Source organism: Vulpes vulpes, chromosome 12, assembly GCF_048418805.1.
Source record: "Vulpes vulpes isolate BD-2025 chromosome 12, VulVul3, whole genome shotgun sequence".
Lineage (NCBI taxonomy): Eukaryota > Metazoa > Chordata > Mammalia > Carnivora > Canidae > Vulpes > Vulpes vulpes.
The window spans coordinates 176,715,419-176,738,913 of NC_132791.1; the positions used below are offsets into that span (position 1 = coordinate 176,715,419).

Genomic DNA, 23,495 nt, shown 5'->3' on the forward strand with positions numbered 1-23,495 from the left:
TGCTGTTTTGTTTATTTATTTATTTTTAAAGATTTTATTTATTTATTCATGAGAGACACAGAGGCAGAGACACAGGCAGAGGGAGAAGTAGGCTCCATGCATGGAGCCCGATGTGGGACTTGATCCGGGGTCTCCAGGATCACGCCCTGGGCCGAAGACAGGCGCCAAACCACTGAGCCACCCAGGGATCCCCCTACTGTTGCTGTTTTAGATATGTTTCTTCGTTAATGCAAAATTGCAGTTGCGGTGTTGAGGCACCGGCGTTAGTTCTCAAAGTCTTCAAGCGGGGGACTCTAATAAATAACTTGCTAATATTCTTGAATTAATATTATGTAAAATACTATGAATTTTGCACGCAATGCTTTTTAATTTAAAGTAAGCTAAGCTTTCAAAAAAATCACTTTCCCTCCAAATACTGAAGGTATTGCTGTATTGTCTTCCAGCCTCCTCCAGGTTCTCATCGCCAGATCCATTTCAAATCTACGTGTCAGGTCTGGGGTCGGTATGCAATTCCTCCACTTTCTTCTAGGTGGCGCTGCAGAGAAGGGCAGAGTAGAGCGCATCCTAATGGACTGGAGAGACTTGCCCGGTAGGGGGCGTAGCCCGCGGGTGCCGGGTCTCGGAGAGCCGCACGCAACGTCAGGGGCGGGAACAACCCTCGCCCCGCCCCCGGCCCTCTGCGGCGCCCTGTGATTGGAGGGAGGGCCCCTCACTAGGTCGCGCCGTTGGGCTAGGAGGAAGAGGGCCCCCTTCGAGGGTGACGCTGAGGCGGCGGAGGCGCGGAGCGCTCTAGTCCGTGAGTGCTAGCGAGCCTCGACAGCACCTCGGACGCTCTCCTCGGCTCTCTGCGGTGAATGGCGGCGGGATGGAGCACGAGGCGAGCGGCGGCAGCGGCGGGTCGGCCGGGCTCCTGCAGCAGATCCTCAGCCTGAAGCTCGTGCCGCGGGTGGGCAACGGGACCCTGTGCCCCAACTCCACTTCTCTCTGCTCCTTCCCAGGTACCGGCCCCGCCCCGTGCCGCGCTTGCGCAGTGCGCGCCTCGGCGCCGCCGCCGGCCCGCGAGGCGCCCCTTCCTCAGGGGGCGGGCGGGTGAGGGGGCGCCCTGCGCCGGGCGGTCCCACCCTCGGGGAAGGGGGTTCCCGCTCGCTCCGTGGAGAGCCGGCGGAGACAGCCCTTCGGCGGTCGCTTCCTCGCCGGCACCGCGGGCGGGTCACTGCGACGCGGCGCTGGAGCCTGAGCGGAGCGAGCGGCCGCGAGGGGCCGGTCAGCGGAGGGAGCTCGGACACCGCCCGGACTGATGTTGCTTTTGGAGGTTCCAGACGCCCCCGGGTCACACTGGGACCCGAAGGAGCCCCGGAGGCGGTCGCCCCTCCTGTTTGGGCCCTTGTGGTGCGTGCCGGCCGCGCTGCTCCGTCTGCTCGGACGCCGAACCGTCTGGCGGGCCGAGGGCCCGAGCGCAGCGTCCCTCGGCGTGCGGTCTCGCCTCTCGCCCGCCGGCGGTCTGCAGACCGCTCGCACCTGCGTCCCGAGGCGCCCACTCCGCCGGCTTCTCTTTCTAGGAATCACTTTCCGAGACCTGTTGCCGAGTCCCCCACTCGTGCGTTTGAGATCTTTGACACAGATCCCTTTTCCTTCTTCTTACGCCCACTGGAGCTTCTGCTGGGCCTGGTGTAAGGGTTTTTCAAGATTATAGTACGAGGTGGAAAGCTAGCGTGCTCAGAAAGCTAGGAGGAGGAGAAATTACTTGGGGGAAGGCTGATAAATGATAAAAGCTTCGAGGGGAGGGCACAGTTCGATGTTGGACTTTAAAGGCAAGAAGACACGACGTGGTGATGGAAGGGCGAGGGTGAGTTGTCCAGCAAAGCTGACTGGTATCGTGACTTAGTAAACAATTCGAGAACTGGGCCTGAGACCCGCAAAGGAGGGACGATCGGATTACTGACTGCGGTCATAAACAAGGCACCTGTGATTTCTCACCGCTGGGAAGCGACTGCCAGGCGCCATTCAGTGGACACCGGGGACTTACTGTGTATTACCTGCCTAGTGTTTTCCCGGACAACTGTTGATAACCGTGTTGGGGCAGATGCAGATGTTAGTTCGGAACGATACCTAAAATGATAATCTGGCAACTTTGTTTCAAAACCTAAAATCACATTTGACAGTGACAACAGAAATGTAGGGCATTCTGGAGACACTGTCTAAAAAATGAAATGTTCATGCAGTCCGGAGGTAGTGCTGGACCAGAGTAGCCTGTTTTTGTTTTCTTATTTTCCCACCCAACTCTTACTTTGAAATTTCCAAACATACTGGAAAAGTGAAGTCCTAGTGTAATGAAGAACCTATATTCTTCACTTAGACTCATTATTGATATTTTTAGTGTTTTTTCATCTCTATGCATATATGCATGTATTACGTATGTGTATGTATATGTGTATACTTTTACCTTCTACAGAGCCATTTCAAAGGAAGAAACATTTTTGCTTTCTACAGACCATTTGAAAAGAAGTTATTAAGTGATGGTGCCTGACACCTAATACTTAAGCATGTTTTACAACAAGTCCACTTCCTGTCTTAGCGAAAAAATCCATATCACACCCAAGAAATTTAACATTAATAAAATAATGGTGTCTAAGGGCACCTGGCTGACTCAATCCATAGAGCATGCGACTCTTAGGGTTGTGAGTTCAAGCCCCGTGTTGGTTGTGGAGCCTACTTAAAATTAAAAAAAATAATAATAATGCTGTCTAATGTATAGGCCTTATTTAAATTTTCCAATTGTCTGAATACTGTCTTTTATAGCTTTTTTATTTTAAAAAAAAACCGATCTAATCAACTATTACACATTGCATTTAATTATTGTCTTTTTTAGTCTCCTTGAATCTAGACCAGTTGCTCCATCTTTGTTTCTTGAGATTGATATTTTTGAAATTTTGTTAATTTCCTAGACAGTCCCATAATCTAAGTTTATCTGATTACTTTTTCATGGTTACATTCAAATAAACATTTTTGTTTAGAATACAAGGGGCGGGATCCCTGGGTGGCGCAGCAGTTTGGCGCCTGCCTTTGGCCCAGGGCGCGATCCTGGAGACGCGAGATCGAATCCCACGTCGGGCTCCCAGTGCATGGAGCCTGCTTCTCCCTCTGCCTATGTCTCTGCCTCTCTCTCTCTCTCTCTCTCTCTGTGACTATCATAAATAAATAAAAAAAAAGAATACAAGGGGCACTTGGGTGGCTCATTCGTTTAAGCCGGTGACTGTTGATTTTGACTCAGGTCATGGTCCTGGGATTGTGAGATGGAGCCTCCTGCTGGCTCCGTGCTCAGGAGTCTCCTTGAGATTCTCTCTTTCCCTTTCCTTGCTTGTAAAATAAGTAAATCTGAAAAGAATACTATCTATATAGGTGATGCCCATTTCCCACTGCATTACATCAGGAAACATTGGACATCAGTGAGTATCAGTAATGCTATTAATAATCGTTTGGTTAAGGTGGTGTTTATCAGATCTCCACAGAAAGGGTACCTTAAGCCTTTTGTGATAAGTCATATGCAAGGTTTCTTTGAAACTGAATATTCTCTTTAGTCTGTCTGGCTTTTGTTGCCTTTTTAAGATTGAGATAAGTGGATTTGGGACAGTAGTTTTAACATTATATTAGCTATGACAATGAGAATTGTTTTGCTTTCAGAAATTATTCTGAAAATAAGAAACTGCCATATGTACATGATTTTATGGGTGCTTCAGTGGATGTATAATTTGGAGGTGTCGATCACTAGGAATTATTCATTCAGGAAGTATGTATTTGGCCCAGTGCACACTCTGGGCTGGGGGTATAAACATGCATGAGACAGAACCCTTGACCTCAAGTTGATCTGAATGTGATGGGTAAACACATAGCCTCCCTGCTATGTCTCATCTTTAACTGGACTAATAGATGTTCTGGGCACATGGAGTGTGATCCTTTTAGAGGCATCAAAGCCTGCTTACAGTGAGTTCCATTCATTGACCTGAATCTGGAATAGTTCCTATTTTGGCCTCACAGAAAAGGTTATTTGCACTTTATGCTAAGTCACTATGGTAAAATCACCGCTCTAGAATGCTCTGGTTTGTCACTATCAGGAAGCTTTGAATTGATTTTTTTTTTTTTTTTTTACCTGCACTTGCAATTTAGCCATTTAGATTTCTGCCTAACCCTCCTTATTCCAAGTTGTTCAGATTTCTTTTGTTGTTGTCATCAGTTTTTGGCAAATCTGAATGCCAAGAAAGGCAGACCTTTTCTTTTAACAGGAATGGTATTAACTCTCTGAAGGTATGAATTTTGTTAATATGAACATTAAGTATGTGATGGTTAAACCTACTTGTGTTTTGGTTGTGCCATTGCTAGAGTCAAGAATGGGTCAACAGTTTAAAAAACAAAAAAGAATGGGTCACAATTGGACCAATTATTTACTCATTCACTCAACAAATATTTATTCAGGTCTGTTGCCTGCCTTCTCTAGGTACCAAGTAAAAATGTAGGGAACAAAACAAAGGAGCTTTCATTCTGACGGGGATAGAAAGAAAATAAAATTAAAAGAACAGAAAGGAACAGTCAGTGGTGAGTGTAAGACGGTTGGGCCAATGAGTGGTGGGTCTTGTGTGTCAGGGGTGGAATGCTGTCTTAAGGTCACAGGGACACTATGATGATGCCATTGGAGCTGAAATCTGAAGTACAAGGGGGACAAGACACACAGCTATTGGGAAAAGAGCATTCTGAGCAAAGGCGCAGTAGGTTCAGAGCCCTGGAATAGGAGCTTGTTTAGGAAACATAAAGAAGGCCGTTGAGAATGGAACAGTGTGGGCAAAGTGGGAAGGCGGAGGTGAGGTCAGATTCCGAAGGGTAGTCGTGCTGGGGGGCTTTGAGCAGAGGAGGGATGCTCTGATGGACTTTTTCTTTTAAGTGTACAATTCAGCAATTTTTTAGCATCAACAGAGTTTGCAACCATCACCACAAGCAACTTTAGAATACTTTATCAACTTCATCCTCATTAGCACTGACTTTCTGGCTTTGTGTGGAGAATAGTTGGAAGGCCAGATCAGGACAGACAATATCTAGCCAGGCTAGGACCAAGAGACCCCTGGGGTGAGGCAGGCCAGATGGGCACGACCAGGGATGAGCAAGCAGTCCCTCAGTAGTGTCAGGAAAGAAGTGGCAACCCACAGTGGGTAGTCCCAGTGGGCAGGTCATCACTGTTAGGAGTGGAAGGGTCTCTAGGAAAAACTCACTGCTTTCTTTTATTCTTACACTATTCTCGCATTCGCAGTATTCTGACAGCAATTATATGGGTTTTCTGCACATCAAGCAGTTCTGTGACACTAGTTGGGTGTCCTGCAGCTCAGTTTATTTTGTATGCTGTCTCCCTGGAGTTAGCACCAGATCCCACAGGTTAAGGGCTCAATTTCCCCACTTCACATGCCAGCCAAAAGTCCAGATTGTCCTGTGTGCTTCTGACCAGCTGGCTCTCAGCCGGAGATTGCTATGACCCCCTTCCGTGGTTAAGTTCTAGAGCAGCTCACACAACTCAGGAAAGCTGCTAGATCACCAGTTTAGGACACAGGATATTAAAGGATATAAATGAACATCAGATAAAGAGATATGTAGGGTGAGGTTCATAGGGGATTCTGAACAAAGGACCTTCTGTCCCTGTGCATTTGGGAGACTGCCACCCTCCTGCACATAGGTGTATTCTCTGAACCTGGAAGTTCTCTGAATCCCTTGCTTTTGGGATTTTATGGAGGCTTCATCGTGTACCCAGGATTGATTATTAAATCTACTTCCAGCCCTTCTCCCCTTTTTAGAGAATGGAGGGTGGGCCTGAAATTTCCATGCTTATAATACCTATTTTTTTCTGGTGACCACCTTGCAGCCCACAAAGAGTTCCGTCCTGAGAACAAAAGAAGTGCCTGGAAATTCCAAGGGATTTTAGGAGTTCTGTAACAGAAACCATGGTCAAAGACTAAACATTAGAACAAAAGATTTTTCTAGTGCTACATTTTTTTTTAAAGATTTATTTTAGAGAGAAAGAGCATGTGTGCATGTGGGGGGAAGGGCAGAGGAAGAATGGGACTTAAGCAGAATCCTGCTGAGCGTGGGGCCTAACATGGGGCTCAGTCTCACGACCCTGAGATCATGACCTAATGTTTAACTGGCTGAACTGCCCAGGTGCCCCCCCAGCACCACTATTTTAAGGGTTTTAGGTTCCTGTGTCAGGAACTAGGGCAGAAAACTATATATATATTTCTTATTATTTTGCAAGAGAACAGATGGACCCCCTGGTAGGTAGGGGGTTCAGTAAGGGAGGGGTCTCACAGTGAGTGGCATGGAGAGATGTAGGCTAGTGGGCAGTTAGTATCAAGGCAGTTCAGCATTGAGTTGAGGACCAGGTAGGACTACAGTTCCTGGGAGGACTGATGTGGTCTACTTAGAACCGTGGCTTCAGAGGAGCTGACTGTGTTCGTATGGTTGTTTGACCTGGAGCATAAAATAGAGTGGGACCAGCTAAAAGGATAGCTGAGTGCTGAGCCTCACCCTGCCCACTTGGCTTAGGCTTCTTCCACTGCTATTAATCGGGGCCAGGTTGGTCTTGAGGCCTTGCTTGGAAATTGGATGACTCTGCTGTGGAAGTAAGAGGGTCAGGGGAGCCAGCCATTGCTAACCCCCTTTGAGAATACAGAACTCACCTAGAAGAATCTGCAACCTATGTAGCTTATCTAACTGAAATGTCTTCCTGAAAAACAGATTCTTAAAGATAATAAGCCCCTTGTGGGCACATCTTGTGTCTTGTCTTATTTCATTGATGGGCCTGAATCCTATGTGGTGGGCTCAGTACATACTTGATTGTCAAATGAATTGACTCTTAGTGCTTGTATTAGTTTGCTGTTGCTCCTGTAACATCTTACCACAATTCAGTGGCTGAAAACAACACAGATTTATCATCTTAGAGTCCTGGAGGTCAGAAATCCCAAATGGGTCAGCAGTTCTGCTTTCCTTCTGAAGGCTCTTGGAAGAATTGGTTTCCATCCCTTGTCTAGCTGTGGGAAGTTGCCTGTACTCTTTGGCTCACGGCCCCTCCCCTTGTCTTTAAAGCCAGCAGCAGAGCATCTTCAAATCTCTCTGACCCTTCTGCCTCCCTCCTGCAAGCATCCTTGTCATTACGTTAGCCCTACCCAGAGAAGCAAGGCCACTCACTTGTTCCAGGACCCCTAATCTAATCACACTCGCAAACTGCCTTTGCCACCTATGCACAGGCTCTGGGGATGAGTGTGGACATCTTTGGAGCCCATTCTGTCACTAGTGCTCAATCTGATTTCCCCTTATAAATTTTTTTTAAAGATTTTATTTCTTTACTCATGGGAGACACACAGAGGCAGAGACATAGGCAGAGGGAGAAGCAGGCTCCCTATGGGGAGCCTGATGCAGGACTCAATCCCAGGACCCCAGGTTCATGACTTGAGCTGCTCAACCACTGAGCCACCCAGGTGTCCCCTTAAAATTTTTTTGTTACAGATAACTTATCTGCTTTATACTTCAACATAAAGGGGGAAGTGATGTGACTTTAACTGTCAGAGTAAGCAAAGCTGAAGATAATGCACTTGATTTGAAATAGTGAACAAAGAAGCGCTGTAAGATATGTAGACACAGATTTTTGACAGCGTGTTGAACCAGAGAAATGAAAAGTGCTATATGTTGATCAATAAATAGCTATTAAATAGCAAATTAAGGTACAGTAGGTTAAAGGAAAATCACTTAGTTTTCTTTTAAGTGTTTTATTGATCGAGGTTTGCCTTTGCTATTAAGAGTCCCGTAATAATCTCATCTATCTGAAAAGTGTTTTATAAACTATACTACTCATCTAACATAATAAAGCCTTTTTTTTCTATTTAATGTGACTTAAGTGACGCTATATAAAATATGTAGGCACTGAGGTAGCTAATGGATGCAGCTCAAGGTTGTAGGAGGGTGCAGTGTGTGTCCCCTTCTCAGAAACTCAGGGAAGTGCTGCCCTGCCATGCTCATCCTTGTTTACAAATAGGCCTTTCAGCTTATAGGAAACTGGAGATGTAGATGGTGGCCTAGCAATCCTCCTTGGGCAGATGCTGTTCTCCAGGGAGATTGGAAATAAGTGAGTGTTGGTTCTTAGTCTGCTTAGGCTGCTGTAACAAAATGCCCTATGTTGAGTGGTTTAAATAACAGAAACTTATTATCTCACAGTTCTGGATCCTGGAAGTCCAAGATCAGGGTGCCAGCATGGCCATGTTGTATTGAGTGCCCTCGATGTCCTCGCATGGCAGGGAGAGAGAGAGGGAGATGACAGGGAAGAGAGAGAGAGAGAGAGAGATCTTTCTCTTCTTATAAGGCCTTATCCTATTGGACCCACCTTTTTTTTTTTTTAAGATTTTATTTATTTATTCATAAGAGACGACAGACAGAGAGAGAGAGAGAGGCAGAGACAGGCAGAAGGAGAAGCAGGCTCCATGCAGGGAGCCCCATCTGGGACTCTATCCCGGGTCTCCAAGATCACACCCTGGGCTGAAGGCAGCAACCATTGAGCCACCCAGGCTGCCCATATCAGACCCACTTTTATGGAAGTTGTGAGTTGGTGTGTCTTGGTGGGTCTAGGCCTACCCTCCCAGTTCACTGTCCTAATGGCTCGATGGCATCCAGTGTGAAGCCAGTCTCTAGCAGTGCCTTGAGTTGCTATGGAAAGCAGTTCTTACCTCTAAAACTTGGGGACCTCCAGCAGGACCTGAGAACGGAGTCAGGTCACTGGTGGGGTCTCAAGTCAGTTGTGGCAGCCAGCAACCAGTATGGCAACTGCTCTGAGTGCTCAGAGGCAGATTTGCATCCCTCTGTCCACCCTGGAACAGTCATATTCCTGGTGCCACCATAAGGTTTAGCAGACTAGGTGGTGGAATGGAGGTGAGTCTGTGAGTGATCTGAGTAGCTAGTAAGGGCTGTGGGATTGAAGATGGGGTTACTGCTCTGGAAGGGTACGGCATGGTGCTGTTCATGGCCTGGGGTCAAGGTGGCAGTAGGTGGTGATGGGGGAGGGGAGTGTGGGGCAGTGGGGGGGACGGTTAGGCTGGGAAGACCAGACAGCTCACTGAGCCAGCGTGCACATTGGCTGCCCGGGCAGGAGGGATCTGTGAGTACAAAAGCTCTGGCAGGTACACATTTATTGGAGGGACAGTATCTGGATGCTAGGCAGTGCAACCTCTGCAAGCTGCTGCCAAGAAGAGAGGGTGAGTCTCCTAAGTTGTGGAAGTGAGAGGAGCTCTGGCTTGAGGCTGGAACGGAAGCTGCGGTAGTATAGGTTTGTTTCCAAGGAGAACGGGGCTCAAACCCTGAGAATTGAGAACCCTGCCTACAATTTCTGATCAACACTATTGACTGGAAAGGTGTCTTTTTTTTCTTTGGCAGAGGGACAGTAGTTAATTAGTATGTGTATAATATATTTTTAAACATATTAGTTTCTTACATTATGCATATTTAATTTTTAAGCTTGGGACCTTACCTATTTGAATCACTTTATGCTCCATATTGCATCATCTAACTTGGTTTAGCAGAATTTCCCAAACCATCAAACAGAACCAGTTTCAACAGTATTATTAAATTATTCTGAAAATCTATCTTCAGCAAAAAAAAAAAAAAAAAGTTTCACAAATGGTTTGAAACTTTTTATAGTTAGCTAATAGCTTTTTACCAGAGTGCCAAAACACCCTCAGTCATTTTTTTTTTAAGATTTTATGTATTTATTTGAGAGAGCAGGGTGAAAGGGGCAGGAGAGGGACAAACAGGCTCCCTGCTGCTGAGCAGAGAGCCCTACATGGGGCTCGATCCCAGGACCCTGAGATCGTGACCTGAGCTGAAGGCAGATGCTTAACCGACTGAGCCACCCAAGTACCCATAGTCATTTGTTATTTTTATTTATTTTTATTTTTTATTTAAAAATTTTTTAAAAGATTTTATTTATTTATTCATGAGAGACACACAGAGCAAGAGAGAGAGGAACAGACACAGGCAGAGGGAGAAAGAAGCAGGCTCCACGCAGGGAGCCTGGCGTGGAACTCGATCCTGGGTCTCCAGGATCACACCCTGGGCTGAAGGTGGCACTAAACCACTGAGCCACTTGAGCTGCCCCGTTTGTTATTTTTTATTTTTTTTTATTTTTTTTATTTTTAGTTATTTATGATAGTCACACAGGGTGGGGGGGGAGGCAGAGACACAGGCAGAGGGAGAAGCAGGCTCCATGCACCGGGAGCCCAACATGGGACTCGATCCCGGGTCTCCAGGATCGCGCCCTGGGCCAAAGGCAGGCGCCAAACCGTTGCGCCACCCAGGGATCCCTCGTCTGTTATTTTTAATAAGCCTTGAGCCCTAGATGGGGCATGCCTGATACTTTCACTTGGAGCCTTTCATCCAAACTTGGACTAGGTGTCCTAATTTAGGTATGTGTAGAATATGTTTTTTTTTTTAAGGTTTATTTATTTATTCATAAGAAACACAGAGAGAGGGGCAGAGACATAGGCAGAGGGAGAAGCAGGCTCCCTGCAACGAGCCTGATGCGGGGCTCTATCCCAGGACCCTGGGATCATGCCCTGAGCTGAAGGGTTCAACAACCACTGAGCCCCCCAGGTGCCACAGAATATGGTATTAGTTGAAACTTTGTGAGTCAGAATGAACACTGAGAATCAAACAGTCATCAGTGACAACGCTGTCAGTGGTGGCTTGAAGGGATTTGGCCTCCACTCTTAATCTCTCACCTCCAACAATTCAGAAATAATCTGGAAAGAAAGCATGCACAGCAGTAATCCTTACAACTGCTTCAAGTACAGCTTCAGATACAACTTTGAGAAAAATCTGTGATCCTCCCCTTCCTGCTCTCCACCATCCCCAGGTCCAGTGGTGCTCCTCATTGTCTCTGTAATTGTTCATTCTGATCAGATCAGCCTTCCTGAACAGCTCTTTTAGAAACAAAGGCTCTTTTTTTTCTTTCTCTAGTGTTTTTTATAGTAATTTTGTAAAAGCCAATAAGCAGCTAGAAAAGCTTTTTTTAAAAAATGAAAGTAGGGGCTCCTGGGTGGCTCAGTCAGTTAAGCAGCCCGCACTTGATCTTGGCTCAGGTCTTGATTGCAGGGCCATGAGTTCAAGCCCTGCATTGGACTTCTCACAATTAAAAAAGAGAAAAAACGGTCAAAGTAAAAGAACGGTTATCAGTACTCCCCCAACCTATCCCACTCCCCAGAAATAACACTTTTCTGTTGCTTGCTGTACAGCACGAGACAGCATAGAGAATGAGAGCCTGGCCTCGGGTGTCAGGCTCCAACCGGGCTCCAACTAGACTACAACAGGGCTCTGCCTCCTGCTGGCAGTGTGGGCTCACCAGCAGTATATAGACTCCAGGAAGTTCCTTTCCCCCCTCTGCCTCTGTTTCCTCGTCTAGGGCCAGGGATATTCAGGATCTGTGCCTCATAAATTTGTGACAGGATTGCTTGTGTTAAGATTTGTAAAGCACTTAGAAGAGGGCCAGCTCATGTGTAAATATTTATTAAATGCACCTATGTCCAGACTCTTCTCTGGAGTACATAGAATTATTTACAGACACGTTTGTTTGTTTCTTTTGTTTTGTTTTTGCAAAAACAGGATCTTTTTCTATATACTATTCTGCAGCTTGCTTTTTTTTTTTTTTTTACTTCCCACTGTGTCTTGGGCATCTTATCCCTTCAGTATATAAATATCTATCCCATATTTTCATGTGATTGTGTAGTGTTACATTATGTGGGTGCACCAAAATGTATTTGACAAGTCCTACATTGACGTGCAAGCAGTTGATGTCTAGCCTTTGCCATGAGAGATCGTGCTGCTTGGAACACCTCGTACCTCTGCCCTCACCTGCAGGTGTATCCCTACAGGTGGTATTCCTGGAAGTAAAGTCACTGTGGCAAAGGGCATGCACACTGGAATTTTTTGGATGTACACTTCTAAATTACCCTCCAGAAAGGTTTTCTGGTCTGTATTCTGTAAGGTGGGACCTGTGACATAATGTCCTGATGACTCTTTACTGCTTAGAACCTTTAATGGTGGGGATCCCTGGGTGGCGCAGCGGTTTGGCGCCTGCCTTTGGCCCAGGGCGCGATCCTGGAGACCCGGGATCGAATCCCACGTCAGGCTCCCGGCGCATGGAGCCTGCTTCTCCCTCTGTCTGTGTCTCTGCCTCTCTCTCTCTCTCCCTGTGACTATCATAAAAAATAAAAAAAAATAAAAAGAACCTTTAATGGTGCTTCTAGGGCTCTCACATTGAAGTCTTTAGTCTGGCCTTCAAAACCCACTATAACATGACCTCATCTGTCTCTAGCTTTTTTTTTTTTAAAGTAGGCTCCATGGGAATCCCTGGGTGGCTCAGTGGTTTAGCCTGCCTTCAGCCCAGGGCGTGATCCCAGAGTCCTGGGATCGAGTCCCGCATTGGGCTCCCTTCATGGAGCCTGCTTCTCCTTCTGCCTGTGTCTCTGCCTCCCTCTCTCCTCCATGTCTTTCATGAATAAATAAATAAAATCGTAAAAAAAAAAAATAAAGTAGCCTCCATGCCTTAATGTGGGTCTTGAACTCACAATCCTGAGATCAAAAGTCATATGCTCTACTGACTGAACCAGTCAGGCACCCCCATCTATGTTTTAACTGCTTTTAATTTTATAGACCCTCTAGTTCAGTCAGACTAGTGGTTTTTAATCGGGGTGATTTTTGACCCCCATCCCCACCCCAGGACATTTGGCAAAGTCTGGAAATATATTTGATTGTTGCAACTGGGGAGACGGTGCTACTGACATATAGTAGAGGGTAGAGGCCAGGGGTGCTGCTCCATATCCTGCAATGCGCAGGACTGCACCCCCCCCCCCCATAAAGGGTTAACTGGTCTAGATGACCGTAGTGCTGAGTTAGGCTGTTTATTGATCTCTGAAATTGCCTGTTACTTACCTGCTTCCAAAGCAAGGATGGATAACAGATTTTATCTGACGTGGCACCTTCATTGTATCCATGTGGGCACCAAAGGGCTATTTTGAGAATTCTAAAGCTTTGCCTGGGCTCAGTGGGGGAAATTGCTATGTGTGCTGTTTTCCAGATTGCAAAGTCATGACGGCAGGATGGTTGTTACCTCCTCCTTTTTTCTATTTTCCGAGGGGACTCACACATTGGTTATCAAATATTTTAACATTGCCTGAATTGCAGTCATCTTAAAAGTTAATTAGACATTCCCCATAGGAACTGGCTCCTCCATCACTATGTGCCATTTGTCTCTAAGCCAGACACTCCTATTTTCTGGTGTTTATTTCATATCTTAAGGAACTTTGCTATTCTAAGAGGCAGTGGACTGATACGTACTGCTTTGTCTTGAAAATGATTGTTGAATGAATAAAATTGTATACATTTTTCATTTTAAAAGACTAAAATGATTAGCCACTTTAGAGGTTGAGCCACTTACTCTGGAAACGGCCATATAGTAAATATTTCGGGCTCTGTTTCAGCTCTGCTCTTGTAGCTTGAAAGTGGCCATAGGCAAGACTTAAATGAATGGGCACAACTGTGTTACAGTAAGAATTTATGCACAAAACAAGCTGGTGGCATGTGAGCCATAGTTTGCTGATCCCTCTGGAACCATCAATATTTGAATGTTTGACTGATGAACCTACACTGCACCTGGATGGCTTTGAAAATGAAATAAGCGGGTATGACTAGCCCCTGGTAATCAGTGTGCTAGGAAGGTCGGTGGCTTACAACCTTTCTTTGCTTTCCCTTGTAGAGATGTGGTATGGTGTGTTCCTGTGGGCACTGGTGTCCTCTCTCTTCTTCCATGTCCCTGCTGGATTACTGGCCCTCTTCACCCTCAGACATCACAAATATGGTAGGTTCATGTCTGTAAGCATCCTGTTGATGGGCATCGTGGGACCAATTACTGCTGGAATCTTGACAAGTATGTTAGACATTAAAATACCAGTCAAAACGTTTCATATGACTAGTCACTTAATTTCTGGATCCATTTTAGAAACATGTCGGAGTAAAATGAAAAAAAAAAGTGGCTTTTAACCACGGGCCCTTTTTTTAGTGTCTTTGTTTTTTTTCCTACCTTTAATCCCACCTCTGCCCATTATTTGGCTCACATCTTTAATTTCCTAAGTTATATTGTCTCATATCTTTCATGTAAGCCAGATGAGGTTTTGTGAGATAGGTTACTAGTAAGAGAAGCTGTTTATGTTTTTGGAAGCTACTGCTTCTTTCTTGTCCGCTATCTATCAATTAACTGATGGCATCCCAAGATTGTTGATGAGTTTCTTCTCATTCAAGTGGTCACTTGAGGGATGGAAGACTAATTGCAATGGCAAGAATTCTTGTTTAGACAAGTACCTGATTTGTCTTCTAGTATTTTTCCAAAACCCCTCTCAGAACTTTCTGAATAAAAATTGATATAACAAATACATTATTTTTACTTCTTTTTTAAAAAATCATTTGACTTTTAGTCATGTCACAAAGATGAGAATAAGTTTAAATCATTTTTAAGCTCAATTAAGTATAAATATCATTTATGTTTTATATAATTTAAAAATTTTAAGGAAGCAAAACTAAAAACACTCCATTATCACATCCCTTAGTGAAAGCCACAATTTGCATTTTGGTATATGCTTTCAGACGTTTTTCTTAGTATGTATGTAAACAAATATGTGCTTAAAAAATAGAAACATAATGTTCCTTCTAATTTGTAATGTATGAATTTAAGTCTTGAGTTCTACAGAACTGTCCCTCTGTCTTTTCTTTGACTTGAGTTTTTGGGGGGGGATAAAGTGGCCTCATTTCTGTGTGTTCTGTAGGTGATGAAAAGTTTGTGGTAAAAAGAGGAAGAGGCCAGTTTTCTCCGGTCTGCATTAAGGTTTCCATAACTGGCTTTATATAGTATTTTTAACTATATCACCTGCTGCTGCTCTTGAGAGACCTGCTCCAGTTTCCTTGTTGGACTCCTGGCTCCTAGGGCCTGTCTCAGATTTCTCATCAGTAAAATAAGAATAATACCATCCACTTTGGATGCTGTGTGATGATAAAAGGAAATGTTTAAAGAACTTAATATAATACCGAACACTTAGAAACTGCACTAAGCCTGTCCGTTCTATTTTTAAGACTCCAGTTTGAATAGAGTCTCTTTTCCCGTTTTGCTGCTCCCCATGGCCAGCTTTTCCCTTTCTTCCCTGCCTCATCATCCAGACCCCACTTTAGGGCCTACTTCAAATTTCTCACACTTCTTTCTACCTAGCCCACTCTCTTTGGAGCTGAACTAAGAAGGGTCTGATGAAATGGGTTTGTTGCAGATGTTAATAACAGTATGTATATGCCTAGCCACTGGAGACTGACTGTTCAAAGTCACAGGTGTTCCAGGCAACGATACAGATAATGGTTAATTTGCTCTCTTTCTTCAAATGTGTTATTATACTTTCATATCCCAGACGTTTGATTTGAGATGCTATATATTGTATTATTCAAAGTTTGGTTCATGCTAATGCTTTCTGAGTCTCGGCTTGGTTCTGAACATTGATGAGAATAGGGATCATCCCTTATCAGACGTAGAGGTAAATAAATATTAACGTGAATGAACACACTGACCAAAGAGCATCTGTTTGGAACAGTTTTTTAAGAGGAGGATCCTTTGGGAACTTTGGGTCTATTTTTTGTCCAGCTAATGAATTCTTGGCTTTCTTGGTACAATGCTGAGTCCCTATAGCAATTCAGATGGGTTTCTAGGGAGATTAAGATGTTTGTGTTTGGTTTATTCAGTTTCTTGGAAGTTGTGGTGACTAACATAATAAAAACAATGATATCTGGAACAGAAAGGATCCCCTTAGGAACTCTCCCCTCATGCCATTAATAACAACTTCACAAGTGTAGAGCCATCCCCTCCTTTTCTCATCCTCTGCTCCCTCCTCTATCCACTTTGAGAGGGAAATTCTGAGTACAGTAGAGGGTGGATTGAGGATTCCCTGTGGCTTCTGAAATATTTCTTGCTTAGTCTCACATAGAAGCTTTGTTGGCATTCATTACCGGGATTTTTTTAAGGTACCTGTTAAATGCTAAGCATGGCAAAGAAGAGATATTTCTGAATTTGTAATTGGGTCATGTGGAAATTGCTATATCTTTGTGCTTTTGGTTATGACTTCCAGATTATTTTATTCTGTGAATCTAGGAGTCTCAGTTTTAAGAACTCACTTTTCAACATCTAAAAGCACTAAGAGATTTGCAAATTGTATGGGGAATACTTAAAACCCTAGAGTAGGCAGCAAAAAAAGTATAAGGAAAAGAAAACATTTCTACAATATTTAAATTTTAATGTAAAACAATCTAGAACATTCTACGTACAATAGGATTTTAAATGCTATATTTTCCTGACTATATTAACCTTGATTTTTTTTTTTTAACACCTCTTGAATTTTTGAACAGGTGCTGCAATTGCTGGAGTGTACCGAGCAGCAGGAAAGGAAATGATACCATTTGAAGCCCTCACCTTGGGCACTGGACAGACGTTTTGTGTAGTGGTGGTCTCCTTTTTACGGGTTTTAGCTACTCTATAGCGGATAGCCTTATGTCATGATACTGAACCTAAGTTTTACGGAATCCTCAAAAAGAATACATTATGGAATGTAGTGTTTTCTTAATTCTTCAAATGGAAGAAACTTGGATGAAGAAGTATGTGAAAAATGACATCTCAGCCCTTTCTTCAGTTTGAAGCTCCAGGAATTGAAGATCTTTCTGGACTCCAATTGTTCTCAACCAAAACAAATTGAGTTTCTTAGCACTTTTTTTGTCCTTTTTTAAAGTTTAATTTAAGCAGTTTTACAGGTGCATCTTTACCCATGCTAGGTCAACAGTGTTTCTGGGTTGACATCCTTCACACTGCAATTTACAATATTCTGTGAGAAAATGTAGTGTTGCATATTTCAGAGAAGCTATGAAAAATACTGGTTTCTTTCTGAGCAGAGTATACTGTACTATACTGTACAGTATAGTAAAATCCAAAATCTAACCTTGTACTAAAATCTAACCTTGATTAATCTTTGGCAGGCTCTTTTTTCATTACATATGAATGACATTAAGTGCCAAGTAGGTTTTGGTTGAGTAGAGCTTTGAGAACAAATTTGGTAAAATGTAATAGGAAAAAAAATCCTACAACACAAGTAGTGGCTTCATATCCACTGTTGAAAGAAAAAGATGATGTGACATTTTATGGATAACTATCTTGACCTCTGATTACTTAATATATTTTAAGAGATGTTGTTGTTTTGTATATTTTATCAGAATAAGCTAGCTAATTGAGACTTTCCCCCCCAGAATTCCTGTATCCCTTTTCTCATCACTTTCATTCTATTGACTTTGTTTAGTTAAATTGGGAACAGACCCTATTAAATAACTTGAGTTCAGAATTTTAAGCCAGGTTGGCTAGAATGCTCTTTGGACATTGAGGTACCAAAAAAAATTTTTTTAAACATTCTGCTATAGTTTTTCTTAGTGACTTTGGTTGAAATTGTAGAAATGCAGCTTAAACTAGACTTAGTGGTTATTAATTTCCTGGTCTTACTGTGATTACCACTTTTACAGTATTGGTGTCAGTCCCAGAAAGTGCCTAAAGTTTAATTTTCAGATATGCTTCCACATTTATATTTCCCTTTAAGAGAATGTATATCCTTACAGAGAATTAAACATCAAGTTTCTTAAACCCAATTTTAGCTATCTTAATTTTTCTTCTACTGCCTAACTTTCTTTTTCATTAAAAGGCCTGAAAACTGTGACCTTCAAAAGAGAAATGATTGCAAAAATTGTCTACCTTGATCCTTACCACCTCAACTGTGTTAAATGGAATACAGTCCTTGTTCTCTGGTTCAGAATAGTTTCTGATCATCAAATCTGATGTTTTTAAAGGAAAGTTTTCATTGTAACAGTGAGGCTAACAGCCCACGAGGTCATGTACACACAAACACACAAACACATCCATTCCATTTAAAGCAACATGTGCTCCGGCTTCTGATTAAAAATAGCCAGAAGGACCAACTAACCAGGGAAAGTCAAAGGGGAAAGAGATCACAGAAAATTAATTGGACACTTTCTCTTTAACTAAGAAGCCATTAGACTACTTAGCAAAATTATAGTGACATATGCTCAGACCAGGTGGAAAGTTATAAGTAGGCTTGGAATGCCAGCAAATGTTTTTATAAATTCCCCAACAAGGAATGCTCTTCAGTGCTCAAAATCTTTCAAGCAAACTTTGTCCTTTTCTTAAAGATTTTATTTTATAAGATCTTCTTTATTTATTTGAAAGAGAGCACACGCACATACATAAGGGGAGGGGCAGAGGGAGGAGCGGCAGAGACATGGGGCTGGATCCCAGGACCCTGAGATCGGGAACCTGAGCCAAAGGCAGACACTTAACCAACTGAGCCACCCAGATGCCCCAAGATTTTAGTTTTAAGTTCTCTCTGTGCCCAGTGTGGGGCTTGAACTCACGATTCTAAGATCAAGTGTCAGATACTCCACTGGCTGAGCCAGCTAGGCGCCCCTAAGTCTCTAAATAAGACTCAACATTTTTCAGTTCAAGGAGCTGTGATTTTGCAAAGTAGCTCTTCATTTTAAGACATTTGAGACATTCTTATCTTTTGTTATAGCAAATGATTATAATCATCTCCCTTGAAGTATGCCTCTTATTAGAATTCTCACCTAAAATATTCTTTTGGATAGAATTTTTCGAATTGAACATATAGACCTGTGGTTGTTAGGCCTCTCTCCCTGAATACTAATTTTTGAACGTATTGATTGATGATTTAAATATTTGGTTATTAGAGCTAAGACACAAAAATTAATGCATTTTGAAAGATGTTTTTGTTTCCATCTGTTTCTTTGCTGTACTATGGTTATCCACTTTTTAAAAACTTCAAATATAAGATGTATCTTCAAATTATTGAGGATTTCATCCACTCCAATATATTAACATGCTCCTGTGAATAAATTTATATAGACCTTCATATGCATTGAGCTTTGTAGCTTGAAATGTTTTTAAGGAGAAACTATTTGAATGATATAAAGAATGTCTAGTTTTCTTTGGGCTTTTTTTTTTTTTAATTTCTCAAATACACAATTATTTGTGGGTGGTCACTTAAGTGGAAAAATATTTGCATTTGTGTTGAACATTTTACTTTACCATATATAATTTTTAAGAATTTTTGCCAACAGCTGGCTTTCTTAGGGCCTGTGCAACCACCCGTTCCCAGCTGGACATCTACTTTTCCTTTATTTATTATTTTTTTTAATGTTTTTTATGCAGGAGAGAAGGAGGCAGCTCTCAACCATTAAAGCTGCAGTCTTTAATATGGGGGTTTGGGATGAAGGCATTTCATGAAGACAAGTCCATATACAAATGTGTAATAAATATTCCAAGAAAAGAATGTCTATTTGTGCTCTTAACTCATTTTTTAATTTTGCAGCAAAACATTGCTTCTTAGGAAATGTTTAAACCAGGGAGAAGTTGATGCAAATAACTAAACCATTCCTTATGTTTTTTTAAATCTTAAATTATATGTTAGCTTCTGATTTCAGTGTCCTTTCTGACTGCTCTGGTTTGAATTAAATTCTTAATACAACTGCAGTGCATACCAAGCTTGCCTAAGACACCATTTCCTGGAATGTGAAGCCTTGGTGCCATCAGCTATCCACACAGACGCAGAAAGTTTTGTGACCGTGTGTTTCTGTTTTGTGCACTGTTAGGCTGGTTGTGATGAAAATCAGCTTAACTTTTGTATGAGATTATTTCACTAACTGCCACAGTCAAAATGATCAAATCTTTGTACGATGGAAATTATTTAAATTTTATTTTTCTACTGACATTTCTAATTCTGGTAAAATGTTTATCAATAAAGAATTTCAATTCTGTTACCTGGAATAGTTCTTTCTTTTTTCAGTGGCCAATGAATTTAATCCTTTGCAGTAAAGTTGTCCGACTTAAATTTTTGAGTTTTTCAGTAACTGAATGCTTTACATATGTTTAACTCTATTTCTTTTATGTCCAACTTCTTACTAATTTTGGTAAAATTCTTGTTCAAGGAAGTGATTAAACTATGTCCATGTGTACTTCAGTCCTGTTAAATGCACTTTGTGGGCTGTCTCTACCATCAAGAAGCTTTTTGTCTGATTGCACACTGGGATGGCTGAAAGCTCACATAGTGTATGACAAAAATTATTCCAACAGTAGGCTCACATGAAGAGCAGCTCCAACGTTAGTTTGGCACTCTTGGTGACATCATAGAAGTCTTCCTCTGCTCTGCCGTTTTCAGCAAATTGTTCGATTTGGGTGTCACGGTCACAAGATAGATGACCACTGCAGTCACAGGCGGTGTAGATAGACATATAATGTCTGGCAGGAGACTGTCCACCCATTCTATTTTTTATTGAGGTATAATACACAGAAAAGTGCCCAAATCTTAAATGTATAGCTTGATGAATTTTTATGTATTCACATATTTATGTGACTACCATTCACAACAAGGTACAGAACAATTTCTAGCACCCCAGGAGAACTCTACATGCAGAGTTCAACCAGAAACCCCCAGGATTATATGTATCCAGGACTCAAGGTGGGAGGAAATTTTCTTCAATTTTCAAAAGGTGATAACCCAAGATTGGACAATGGAAATAGACTGTGTGAGATGAGGGGCTAAACGTGCGCAGTATGGTAGAGAGGACCCCATAAATCATTGCTAAGAAAACGCAGTAATAATGAACCAGGAATTTTCTAGGGAGTTGAGGGAATTTGTACTCTGGCCAACTGGAGAGCCCTGTGTAAAGGGGCCAACCATTGCTTATTTCCAGCCTATTTTTACTGTGTGAGATTTTGAGCCCAGAATAGCCAGATTTTCCAGTTTTTCAAGAGAAGTTGGAAATCAAGATTATTTGAAATTTCCATTTTTAAGCACTTGCAACTAATCTGACTTCACATAAAATGCTTTCCAGGTCAAACAACACATGCCTTTGGCCTGGAGTTGGCCTCTTTATTTGAAACAATGGAAAGTAGCTCCTACCCTGATTACCATTAAAGTGGTTAGAAACTGTGAATTTGGGTGCCTGAGTGTCTCAGTCCATTAAGTCTGCCTTTGGCTCAGGTTGTGATCCTGGGGTCCTGGGATCGAGTTCCGCATCAGGCTCCCTGCTCCTCAGGGAGTCTGCTTCTGCCTCTGCGCTTTTCTCTCTCTCTTTCTGATGAATAAATAAAATCTTAAAAGAAATTTTGTTAACTTGAACAAATGTATGGGGTGCTAGTGAGCTGTAAAGAGACTGGGAGAAAAAAAAAAGACGGAGAAATGAGATGATGCTGGAGGAGAGTCCGCTAGAGAACCCCAACACATCCTTTTCCCCAGACTTGGACCTCATTGATGGGGCAAAGGGCTATGTCCTGGTGTGTCACTGCAGGTTCACTAATGCTATCCAAGGGAAAAGGCTGAGCATGTTAAACTCCCAAACACCAGGTCCTAATTTCACATCCATTCTTTTCTCCTCCCATAAGGAAGATCATAGACCTAAATGCACAAACTAAAACTATAAAACTGAAAACAAGAGTTAAGTTTCATGATCTTGAGCTAGGCAAAAGCTTCTTTGGTAGAACCCCAAACGCACCAAGGACAAGAGAAAAATAGGTAAATTGGACTTCATCAAAATGAGAAAAAAATTTCCTTTAAAGATTTTATTCATGAGAGACAGAGAGGGGCAGAGAGACAGGCAGAGGGAGAAGCAGGCTCCATGCAGGGAGTCCGACATGGGACTCGATCCTGGGTCTCCAAGATCAGGCCCTGGGCTGAACGCGGTGCTAAACCACTGAGCCACCTGGGCTGCCCAAAAAAAATTTTATGCTTCAATGAATGCCATTAAGGAAGTGATGGCACACAATAGAAAATATTTTTAAGGCCTATGTTTTATGAGATTGATATTTAAAATACATAAAGAAATCTTGAAACTCAACAATAAAAAGACAACCTGATTTTAAAATGGGCAAAGGATCTGAATAGACATCCTCAGAAGAACATGTAACATGGCCAATAAAGACATGAAAAGATGTGAAAAGATGCTTAACATCATTAGTCATCAGGGAAGTGTGCAAATGCAAATCAAAACTACGATGAAATGCCACTTCACATCCACTAAGATGACTTTAATAAAAAAGACGAGTATTGGCAAGGTGTGCAGAAACTGGACTCTTCATACATTGCTGCTGAGGATATAAAATGGCTCAGCTGCTTTGGGAAGCAATGTGGCAGATCCTTAAAAGGTAAAGCACAGAATTACTATGTGATCAAGCAACTCCACAGGTACACGTCTAAGAGAAATTAGCTCTGAAGATGTGCTAAGTGAAAGAAGACAAGACACACTGTATAATACCATTTATCTGAAAAGTCCAGAATAGGCAAATCTATAGAGACAATAAGATTAAGCTTGAGGCTGGGGATTGGGAAGAAATGGGAAAGAGGCTCGTTTTTGGTGTGATGGTTGCACAAGTGTGTGAACTTACCAGAACTACTGAATCGTGTACTATAAATGGGTACGTTTTATGGTCTGGGAATTATGTTTCAATTAGGCTGTTTTTTAAAGTTTGCTGGCATACTGCCATTGTAATGTCCTTTTAATCACAGATGTTCAGCTATTTTTTAATTGAGATAACTGTAGGACTAGGTGCCTCAGACCCAGTCATCCAGAGTATCAACAAGCAGCAATTTTCAGCTGAAAATTAAACCTTGGAAAACTAAACCTGAACAAAGAGGATTTTAATTGTTGATGTCTCCTCTGCATTTGTTTCTGATTACTGCCTCCCATAGTTGGATTGTAATTTTAAAAGTTTTAGTCTGGTAAAGTTATAAAGATTGTATATGGCTATACTTCTATATGGATATACTTGAAGGACTCATGGAGATGTTGTCTGAATTCTAAAATGCAGCTGATTCCTGTCCACAGTAGTTATGTCTACAAAGTCACTGCGCACACTCAATTAGTACTGAACCACTATTGGGGGAAATACAGGGTTGGGTTCCTGCGAGTCTCTGGTCACAATATTTTTGTCAACTGATCAATATGTAATCTTGTTTTATGTAGGTTTCTGTTCAAAGACACCTTATTTAACGTATCTTTCTTACAGTAGTTACGTGCAGTATTTCTTTATAATAAAACTATTTTAATTATAGCATTTTTGTGTGATGTCCTCTACAACACTGACACTGTATTACTTAACTCTTTCCATCAGTCTATGCACACATGCAGTACACGTATATAGTACATGTAGTAAACACGTAACGATATTCAGAGTATTGTGAACACATACTATATACTGCACAGTAATACAAATAGGGTCCTGAAAGAAATTAGAGATTTCATTAAAATGGTAATTAAAATCTTACTGTTGA

The 23,495-nt window shown here is 42.3% G+C and overlaps 1 protein-coding gene across 4 annotated transcripts; it reads left to right on the forward strand.

Moving 5' to 3' along the window:
• The first annotated feature begins 443 nt into the window (after positions 1-443).
• TMEM170A (transmembrane protein 170A) lies at positions 444-19,993 on the forward strand. 4 transcript variants are annotated; one of them, XM_025993062.2, is made up of 3 exons: positions 444-998; positions 13,829-13,999; positions 16,507-19,993. In XM_025993062.2, exons 1-3 carry the CDS (start codon positions 866-868, stop codon positions 16,635-16,637), a joined length of 435 nt encoding a protein of 144 aa, XP_025848847.1. In that variant the 5' UTR covers positions 444-865; the 3' UTR covers positions 16,638-19,993. The 4 variants fall into 4 exon arrangements, with proteins under 4 accessions (XP_025848847.1, XP_025848848.1, XP_025848849.1 ...); XM_025993063.2 differs by having other exon boundaries at positions 595-998; positions 13,829-13,930; XM_025993064.2 differs by lacking the exon at positions 444-998 and adding an exon at positions 1,713-1,846.
• The last annotated feature ends 3,502 nt before the right edge of the window (positions 19,994-23,495 follow it).

What these genes read in the sequence shown, in the direction of transcription:
- TMEM170A (XM_025993062.2), top strand. Translation starts at nt 866, where the DNA reads ATGGAGCACGAGGCGAGCGGCGGCAGCGGCGGGTCGGCCGGGCTCCTG. An exon ending in TTCTCTCTGCTCCTTCCCAG is followed by an intron (nt 999 to 13,828) that starts GTACCGGCCCCG and finishes TTTCCCTTGTAG; the next exon opens with AGATGTGGTATGGTGTGTTC. An exon ending in TACTGCTGGAATCTTGACAA is followed by an intron (nt 14,000 to 16,506) that starts GTATGTTAGACA and finishes ATTTTTGAACAG; the next exon opens with GTGCTGCAATTGCTGGAGTG.